At 51.5% G+C, this 9,793-nt stretch overlaps 1 protein-coding gene across 2 annotated transcripts; it reads left to right on the forward strand.

The window, feature by feature from the left end:
* Positions 1 to 562: 562 nt before the first annotated feature.
* POLR2F (RNA polymerase II, I and III subunit F) lies at positions 563 to 9,219 on the forward strand. 2 transcript variants are annotated; one of them, XM_074226902.1, is made up of 5 exons: positions 563 to 768; positions 1,085 to 1,154; positions 1,824 to 1,954; positions 8,790 to 8,861; positions 9,048 to 9,219. In XM_074226902.1, the coding sequence occupies exons 1-5, from the start codon at positions 749 to 751 to the stop codon at positions 9,136 to 9,138; spliced, it is 384 nt and encodes a 127-aa protein (XP_074083003.1). In that variant the 5' UTR covers positions 563 to 748; the 3' UTR covers positions 9,139 to 9,219. The 2 variants fall into 2 exon arrangements, with proteins under 2 accessions (XP_074083003.1, XP_074083004.1); XM_074226903.1 differs by lacking the exons at positions 563 to 768; positions 1,085 to 1,154; positions 1,824 to 1,954 and adding an exon at positions 6,299 to 7,362.
* The last annotated feature ends 574 nt before the right edge of the window (positions 9,220 to 9,793 follow it).

Below are 9,793 nucleotides of genomic sequence, written 5' to 3' on the forward strand. Positions count from 1 at the left end.
CGGGGGGCTGCTCTGGTCCGGCTTCAGCTCTCCCCGGGCCAGGCCTGAGCCCCGCGGGGACCAGGGCGGCCCGGGGTCCTGGGCTTCAGAGCAGCCGGCGCCTCGGCTGCCATGGCAACGGCCGCCCGAGGCTCCGCCCATACTCCTACGAGGCCGGCGAGGCCCGAGACTCCGCCTCCGGAACCATGGCAACGGCTGCCGAGGCCCCGCCCCCGGCCCAGTCTGCGCTTCCGGGGTCCCTGGGCCCGCCTCTATCGCCATGGCAACTGCTCGGTAGCTCCGCCTCCGGTACGCAGCGCCGGCGGTTCTCTGAGGCCATGCCACCCCGGAAACATTCCGCGCCCCGCCTCCAGGGCCGTAGTTCTGGCCCCGCCCCTTCCGCCCCGCCTCTGTAAGCCCCGCCTCCAGGTGCCATGGCCGCCCCTCCCCTTTGTAGCTCCCGGCTCCGCCTCCGCCTCCGGTCCCCGCTCATAGCGAACCCCCCCCCCGCCCGATGGGCTCGAGGGCCCGCCCCTATCCCGGTCCAGGAAATTGCGTCATGCCGAGGTCGCTGCGCAGGCGCAGATGCCGCCGCCGGGGCCGACCCGGAAGTAGCTGCCAGCCGTCGCGATTTGGTCGCGGAGGCGCGAACCTGAGGAACGTGGGGGCCGGGCCGGGCCGCGGCTCCTCGGGCTGAGGAAAGCCCCGTCCGAGGGCGGCTCTTCCTGGCCGGGGCGGCCACTCGGGCCGCGGCCGAGGGTCCGCAGGCATGTCTGACAACGAGGACAAGTGAGTGCGGGGAGGGGGAGCCTGGGAGGTGGCGGGAGTCGGGGCGCAACCTGGACGGGCGCGGGGAGGAGCCTCGCCCCCGATGCCCCTCGCACGGGTGGCACTGGGCGCGGCCCCCACACCTTGGCAGTGAACGGGGGGTGGGACCGGCTTCCCGAGGGCCTCCTGGCCGGCACCTGGGAGGCGGTCCCGGAGCCAGAGTGAGGACAGGTGCCAGCCCTGCCCGGGGCAGCCCCGTCCCAGCCCCGGCGGGTGGGTCCGGGTGTTCCCCTCTGAGCGCCCGGTTCTCAGGGGCTGCTGCTTTCTTCCCATCCAGCTACGATGGCGATGACTTCGATGATGTGGAGGAAGACGAGGGTCTGGACGACTTGGAGAATGCCGAGGAGGTCAGTACTCCTCCCGTGGCCGCCCATCACACGGGTGCACGGGGCGGTCTCCCTGGGAGCACCAGAAGGCGCTGCTCACCCTGGGGGGACCAGCACCCCCGATTCGACACACCCCGGCCTCTGCTCTTGGCTTCGGGGGCTGATGGGACGGAGCTAGGACAGAGTAACTCTGGAAGACATCCGATCAAGCATGTAGCGCTCAACAGGGGCTTCTCAACAATAAATCCTTTTCCATTTGAGGCCGGTCAACAGAATTTTGGTCTGGCAGGCTAAATCTTTTAAACTTTTCCCCTAGGGGCCGCTAGGGGGCGCAGTGAATAGAGCACCGGCCCTGAAGTCAGGAGGACCTGAGTTCAAATCTGACCTCAGACACTTCATAATGACCTAGCTGTGTAGCCTCTGGCAAGCCACTTAGCCTCATTTGCCTTGCAAAAAACAAACAAATTAAACCTTTTTCCTCCCAACTGGCTCTGTCAGATACTTGTTCCTTCCCTGGTTGTTTACTTCACTTGAAAAATGGGAACCATACTCCTCTCTCTTTATTGGGAGGATCTGTAGAATAACTTCACCAGTATCTGGTTGAAGTTTCCTGGAGCCTCTAGGACCAAACCTTGGACATTTTTGTATCCAAAAGGAAACTTGCCATTCTCCTCTCTGTCTTTTTTCTAGGAAGGCCAGGAGAATGTGGAGATCCTTCCTTCTGGGGAGCGGCAGCAAGCAAACCAGAAGAGGATCACAACTCCCTATATGACCAAGTATGAGCGAGCCCGGGTCCTGGGCACCCGGGCCCTTCAGATTGCGTAAGTTGGAGTCCCTTCTTTCCTCATCATCCTCTCCCCGCTCTCCCTCCTAAATTGACAGCTCAATTTAACAGACATTTAAATATCTTCTGTGAAAAGCATCTGGACATAGTGGGTAAAATGATGAGTTTGAGAGTCAGAAAGACGTGAGTTTGAGAGTCAGAAAGACGTGAGTTCAAATGCAACCCTTAAAGCCCTTATCTAACTCTGTCACTTCTGTGATATACTTTTTTTAAAATTAATATTTTGTTTTTCAATTATATACAATAGTTTCTACCCATCATTTTCTGTAAGGTTTTGAATTTTACACTCTTTCCTTCACCCCCCCCTTCCCTTCCCCATACCCCCACAGAAAGCAGTCTGGTAATCTTTACACTGTTTCTATGTTATATATACATTGACTCTTGATGACAATTGCCTAACACCTAATCTACTGAGCCCCATGGCTCACGTAGCCCTCATGGGTTGTAATCTGCTTTTGTGAAGACTTCCTACAGAGTTGGGAGTCAAAGGTTTTGACTTGAGTTGTTTAAATCATATTGGACTCTTTGTGACCCCATTTGGGGTTTTCTTGGCAGAGGTACTGGAGTGGTTTGCCATTTCCTTTTCCAGATTATTTTACAGATGAGGAAACTGAGGCAAAGAGGGTGAAGTGATTTGCTAGGGTCACACAGCAGATAATTGCCTGAGGCCAGATTTGAACTCAGCTTTCCTACTCCAGACCTTGTACTTTATCCACTGTACCACTTGGCAGCCAAAATTACATGGAAGTCAGACACCCAGGGCTCAGTGTCACTTCAGATGGAGCATTTCATTTCTCTGTGCCTCACCTTTCTCATCTGTAAAATGAGATTGGACAGGATGACCTACAGGATCTCTCCCAGCTCTGAGTCTCCCATCCAGGGCCACTTGCCTTTGGATCTCTGGGGTAGGCACAGTACTTTCCACCTACTAGACATTTAACAAATGATTATCAAGGAGCAAGTCCACAGAGAACTGACCTAATGACAATAGTACCTAGTGGAGATGAAGGGAAAGACCCAGCAGGATCAGGTCATTGAGGAAGAGATTGTTATCTCCTGGAGGGTTTGATTTGAGCCTAGAAGGAAGATCTTCCTTTGGGGGACCAAGAGGCATTTTTGCCAGAACCTAAGTGTTGGGAATGAATGAATGAATGAGTGAATGAAGCATTTATCAAGCTCTTCCTTTGTACAAATCACTGCTGAACACTGGGGACCCAGAAAAGTCAGCCCTGCTTTTGAAGAGATCACCTTGTAATGGAGCAGAGAACACTGAGGGAAGGTCTCAGCCAGGTGTCCCATGCTCCTTAAGGGGTGGCAGCCAAGCCAATGTTGGGCTTATTCTTTCATGTCATTGCCATGATCAAATCATCAGTTGTTGATGTTGAATGACCTGACAGCCTCATGATTTTGGGGGCAAGAACTTTTTTGAGGGTCTGGTGGAAATGCTTGGGAGCTTGCTTTTGACCACCTTCAGTTCTGTTAAGAGCTAGGCTGGAGGTGTGATTGTCCAGTGTGTGGGTGACACCTGGGTTGGGTGGCAGACATAACACCATGAAGGAAATAAACGTTAACCCCTGTATGGAATCAAAATTGTTAGCTAAAGATGTTCCGACCAAGAAGGGTCTACTAGACCACATCATTGGAAAAGATTGGGGGACGAGGGGTTAGTTAACTTCATTAGCATTAACAGCATGATGAAATGGCCGCCGGTGGGGTCCAGAGCATTTGAGGCTCTGTTGAGGGAAACATGGCAGCAGCCAGTCCAGAGGAGCAGAGGGAGCCCCAACGGCTTCTGCTCAAGGCCTGCCGGATTGGCTGTGTCACCTTTGTTCAGAGGATTTTAGGAAAGATTTTGACAAGCTATTGTTGTTTAGCAAGGTCTGGATGATTTGGTTGAAGAAAACAAAGGAAAACAAAGTGTGTGGGGGGTTATGTGACACCTGTCCTCCCAACATCAGAAGAACTGACGTGGGCAGGAGGGATCAGCCATGCTTCACTTGAGCTTGGAGGGCAGAACAAAGAGTAAAAGACATAGATAGATTTTTGACTTGATAAAATAGTGATGATGGGATGTGGTAGAGCGCCCACTAGGGGAAAATGGGGTCAGGGAGCTCCCAATTCTTGTCCCCTGTGGGTCTCTGAGCTGGTCCTGTGACCTCTGGGGCTTTTTGCACATCTAAAAATCAAGGGTTGGACAAGGGTCAGACTCCAAGGAACCTCAGGGGCCAATAGCACCTTCCTCTTCTCAGTTCAGGGATTTGCCTGAGGCTCCATGGGTAGTAATTGTTAGGTAGGATTCCAAGTCACGAGCCCATAAAGTTGCATTTCTGCTTTTGGTAGAGGGTGAATTTTCTGTAGCACTTTGATCCAGCTCCAAGTGGAGGAGGTCTCCTTGGTAGCCGGGGGTCCCCGTTATTGAGGACTCTATTCAACTTGGTGGACTGGAGGACTTGCATGTCCTTCCATCTCTGAGATTATCTGAAATGCATGTGAACATGAAACATTGCGAACTCCAAAGGGCTGGATGGACTGAGCAAGTTTGGCTTATACTGATCTTTACCTTTGGAGTTCTCCATGGCTTTACTTGTTAGCCCTTCTCCACAGCTGCATCGTATGAGGTTTGGGCAGGACAGCAGCCAAGCTGGCAGGGCTAGTGGGCAAGGTCTGCGCTACCCCCAGCCTCACCACTTAGCCATCACAGTCACATAACTCAGATGGGCTGCTTCTCTAGCCCTGTGGAGCGTCACCTGGTGGTTACTGCCTTGTATAGCAGGCACTGCCCCCTACCACGTGTCAAAAGCAAGCTTAGAGATCATTTCAGTGTATGTATACAGCAGAATCCCCAAATGTGAGGGCCTTTCTTTTTTTTGAAGAATATTCCCTTTATTTAAATACTTCAGGACACGAGGCATAAAAAACCTCCACAACTTTGTGAGTATTGAAAATAATATAGATATGAGGATAGGGCTAACTTTCAGCAGAACTGCCCAGGCTTGAAGTAGTGATATATGACCTTGCCTGTTTTCCAAGCAAGAGGCCCATATAAACATACAGAAGTTCAGCCTCTTTTCTCATTGGAGAGAGTTGGATGAAGTAAAACATACAATATATACTCTGGTTGGTTATCAAAGAACTAGTAGATAATAAAAATGTATTAGAGTTAAACTCCATTAAAAAGTATCTTATTTTCTTCTAAGTAGCCTTAGTGAGGGTCCCATATGAATACAGTATATTGTTCATCTTGTCATAATGGGAAAAACTTGACCTCAGAGTTCATCCTATACTTCAATAACACTGGAAGATCTTTCCATATTATTGCCCATTGTAATGGTTCCTGAAATGGCTACAGTTCCCATCTGGAGGGAGACAAAGGCAGCCATTTAAGATTCAGAGGAATGTCTGATCTGGATCTAAGGAGTCCCCTTAGCTGAGTGATATCAAACAATCATAATCTCAGAGTAAGGAAGGACCAGGGAGGTCATTTTCTCCGACCCATATAAGGACCTTTATTTAAATAAAAATTTCACAGATGTGGTAGTTGTTATACTATCCACAGGTTCTAGGATTTTTTTTCCCTCTTGACTCCTTTAATGTGCTCCTTACGTGATATAAAATTCAACTGTACCAGATAGCAAATATGAGAATTTTAGTTTTGGACTATGTGGATGTTGCTTGGCTTGCCACTTTGAAGGCAAAATGAAATTTCTTATTCAGAGCCCCCAAATGTAGGGAGACCCTAAAAATGTAGCAGGAACACTTCCACATACTGATTTCAGTAGTCTAGTTTGTGCGGAAATGTTTCCACTAGATTTATGGAGTTGCTTTAGAAGGAGAGACTTTGGTCAACTGTTGGACAATCTGCAGCTCTTCAACAGGTTCCCACTTTTAGTTAATTGTGACAAGCTTTTGAGGCTGGTAAGGATTCACATTTTCCTAAGGTTCTGGATTTGTCTTTCTGTTAACAATCATATCAGCTTTGAAAAGGGAATAATAGATGGACATATAGGTTGCTCCAATTCCAGCAAAACTCACAAATGTGATCAGAGGAATAAGGTTTTTCTTTTTCATCATGAGTTGAAAGAGGTTCATGATTGCAACTTCTGGGTTAGCAAAAAGGATGAGCTAGAGTGAGTCTTGCTAAAGGGAAATACTGTAGACTCTGTTTTAGGCTTTTTAAAAAGATCTCCAGAATAGATTGTATGTTATTAGACTAAGTTGTCTGCTTAGAGGCAGCTGGGGCTGATTTTTAGCAATCAGAGGTCTGGTTTAAGTGAAGGCTTCAACTCTAGATCTGAAACTGAAAGGGCAGAAGCATTTTTTTTTCCTTATTAAACATCCCTCTTATAAAAGCTCAGTAGCCACACCTCATTTTGTGGAATCCAATGAAAGACCAGAGTGAAAGGGATTGGGTATGAATATGAAGAGTGGGCTCCCCCTCACACTGGGGTCTGAAACCCCCAGTCTAGGAAGTCCAGATCTTGGTCACTACACTCCTCATGGGCAGCTAGGTGTTGACTTTGCCTGCAGTGCCAGAGGCAGAGCCTTAGATGAGAGAATGTTAGAGCTAGCCAGGATCTTGAGTCTGGCTCAACCCTCTTTGTTTTACAGAGGAGGAATCTGAGACCTAAAGGGGAAATGACATTTCAAAGGTCTCAAAGTTTATTAGGAACAATTAGGATTGAAGGTCAACTCTTCAGAGAATATGAGAAAACATTTTGTAGAGTGTTTCCCAAATCATCCGTTGCTTAAGTATTGCTACTGTCATCCTTACTATTACACTCAAACGGCATTCCTGTTCTGAGGCCCAACTGGTCATGATATTACCTGCTTGCGCCAGAAAGGGTCAGCCCCTTCCTCTCCTCTGATGGGAAATACAACCAGTAGAGACAAGGAAGGGCATCTTCTTTCTTGGAGGCTTTCATTGGCCTCTGTTGGAACCCATAGGCCTCTCCAGAGTCCAGTTGCCGCCTCTTCTTTCTCTCCAGCAGCTCTCCTGGGTTAATTGCATTGTCCGGCAGAGGGAGTCTCTCTCCTTTTGTTCCCTTTGGGTCTGAAGGCTGGTGGCTCCTCCAACCTGAGTCAGTCTCCCAGAGGAAAGAATCAGCAGAGCATTTTGTTAAAGCCTCCTCATTTCACTTGGGACCTAAGGAGTGACTTTCCTTGGGCCTCTGGACCTCTTGGGTTCCATCTGTGGCCTGGGTTGGACTGATGTCCCCTGGGCTTGCTTTGATCTTGTGAAATGAGAGAAGAGGTGAGGATGTCTACAGAACATTCCTCCCCTGTGAGGGAGAGAAGGCTCCAGAAGGGAGGGGCCACATTGACAAGGGTCAATTGTGTTGGATGTTCTGTGGGATCCAAGGGAACCAGACTCCTGGCTGACCACAGGCAGGTGACTTGCTCTGTCCAGCCCAAGCTTCCTCCTGGGCCAGATGAAGAGTCCTGGACTAGATCAAGACCAACGTCTCCTGACATCCAGTGGTCTTTCATGTTAAGGGTTTGAAAGCACATGCCTCAGCAGCACAGCCTGGTGGTGGCAGCAAACTGAGATTCAGGGCCAGCGTTTTGGGAGGTTACTCCTAGCCCAGGCACTTTTCCCATGATGCTGTGTTGCTTCTCTTCTAATTTGCTGATGGAATGATCTTTAATATTCAGGTCCATTTTGAATTTATTGTGGAATAGCACATAAGGTGTGGGTCTGAGGCTAATTTTTCATATTGTGATTCGGGGAAAGAGAAGACTGGATGAGAGCCGTGAGCTTGGAATCAGGAGTGTGGGCTTCGAGGCAACTGGACCCAGAGATGGAGGAGTGGCTGGGCCCTCATGCTTCTGAGCTAGCTTCCTCCTCTGAGAAATGGGGGCAGAAGACTTATTCCCCGGCTCCTCTTCCAGGGGGAATCTGTGAGCTTGTTGGGAAGAGAGGATGTACTTAGGGAAGCGAGAACACAACTGGGCCTTGTGTGATGTCAGTCAGAGAGGGGCACGGAGATGCGTGTGGGCAGCGGTGGCAGTGGCCCTTGGCGGGGGTGGGTATTGGGGTTCAGGGAGACCCAAGGGCTGTATTTTAAGTAGGAGAGAGAGAGAGAGCAGGAATAAAGGCCCAGGAGGGGCTTTGCAGGCCCCTCCTCACTGGGGGGCTTCTGGTGGTGGCCCAGTCCACAAGCGAACAGGCTGTTTAGTAGATGGAGACATAGTTAGGCTGGGGCATTTCTCATGGGCAGGGGTGTACCTGTCGACTGGGCACTCCCCTCCATGTGCAGAGGGACTGTGGACCCACTGCAGCTGAGGAGGCCCTGACCAGCTGGGGGAACATCACTCCCTGGCCAAGGCTCAGTTTTCTGTTGTAAAATGGAGTTAATCAGGGCAGGAACCCACTTCCAGCCCCTACGTTGCTGTAGAAATGGGAGTTGTTATTGCCATTCTGAAGCCTGGATTGTCCACCCCAATCCTGCCCATACTTCAGGCAGAGCTGGGAGAGAAGAGACCCAGGCCCAGGTTACCCCTGAGGATGGCCATGCAAAGTGCTGAGCGGTAGAACACAGGCCCTCAGAATTGACTTAGACCTGAGCATGTCCAGGATCTCTGCTGGGAGAGGCTTGAGAACTCATCCAGTCCAGTGCTCCCATTTAACAGAGGGGGAGACTGAGGCTCAGGAGAGCTCCCTGTTCTCCTTGCTCCTCAACACGCCAGTGACACTATCTTGGGGCTGCAGACTTTGTGTCCAGATCTCCCTCTTGAAATCTCTTCTTCAGACCCTTCCTGTTCTTTCCTCCCTCAAAGGGAGTGTGCCCACACTGTCCCTTTGTCCTCTGCAGAATGTGCGCCCCTGTGATGGTGGAGCTGGAAGGGGAGACTGACCCACTGCTCATCGCCATGAAAGAACTCAAGTGAGTTTCCTGAGAGTCCTGAACGTCTCCCCTGGCCCTGGCCCTCCTGGGCTCTCCCACTGTCCCCATTCCTCTTCCCCCGGAGCCTGCCCACCTCCACCCCATGCCCCTTCTGCGCCTGCCTTTCTGCGCCTGCCTTGGCCCACGGGGGCCTTCTGTATTTCAAGCCTCTCCCTTCACTCACAGGGCTCGAAAAATCCCCATCATCATCCGCCGCTACCTGCCCGATGGGAGCTATGAAGACTGGGGCGTGGACGAGCTCATCATCACCGACTGAGCCCCAGGCCAGCCCCTGCCCCCTGGCAGCTTTTCTCTTCTGTTTGTTTTTCTCTATGGATAATAAAGCCTATTCACCCTCTCCTGCTCTTCTTACTCCAGCTGCCGCCCCCCTTGGGTGCCACTGCCGGGCTCCTGGGAGCTGGTGCCAGGCTCTGTGCTGGCCCCCAGCCCACCGGTCCTGTCACCCATCAGCTCTCTTAAGAGTCTCTGAAGCCCCCTGTGCACGCCCGGCCCCCTTCTCCTTCTCCCCCAGCCCCTCTCACAAGAAGCTGGAGCTCCTCAAGGGAGGGGGGCACTTCAGCTGCCTCCCCAGCACACAGACCAGCCTTTGTGCCCAGGGAACTGGCTGCCATGGCAACCTTCAATTTCCTCCACTGGGGACTGACTTCGGGGGCTTCTCAGGAGTATCACAGAGCAGGTCTCATCAAGCCACCCATTGTTTCCTGAAGACCTGCCCCAAGCCCCTTATCACCCATCGGGATCCCCTTTCAGGAGCAGCGTCCCAGCAGGAAGCACAGGCCTGGAGGCGGCCTCTCTCCCTCCTCCCCAGCCCCCAGCCTGGCCCTGGTGGGAGCCCCCTGCGCAGGTTCACTGCCCAGCAGAGGGCCTGGACCCTTCCCTTTCCCTTTGCACCCCCTCTGTATCAGGGTGGG

The sequence above is a fragment of the Macrotis lagotis genome, chromosome 2 (genome assembly GCF_037893015.1).
Source record: "Macrotis lagotis isolate mMagLag1 chromosome 2, bilby.v1.9.chrom.fasta, whole genome shotgun sequence".
Taxonomy (NCBI): Eukaryota; Metazoa; Chordata; class Mammalia; order Peramelemorphia; family Peramelidae; genus Macrotis; species Macrotis lagotis.

Bases quoted from the DNA above. Each gene is read 5' to 3' on its own strand.
- POLR2F (XM_074226902.1), top strand. From the start codon at position 749: ATGTCTGACAACGAGGACAA. The intron at 1,155-1,823 runs GTCAGTACTCCT...TCTTTTTTCTAG, and splicing joins ACTTGGAGAATGCCGAGGAG to GAAGGCCAGGAGAATGTGGA. The intron at 1,955-8,789 runs GTAAGTTGGAGT...TGTCCTCTGCAG, and splicing joins ACCCGGGCCCTTCAGATTGC to AATGTGCGCCCCTGTGATGG.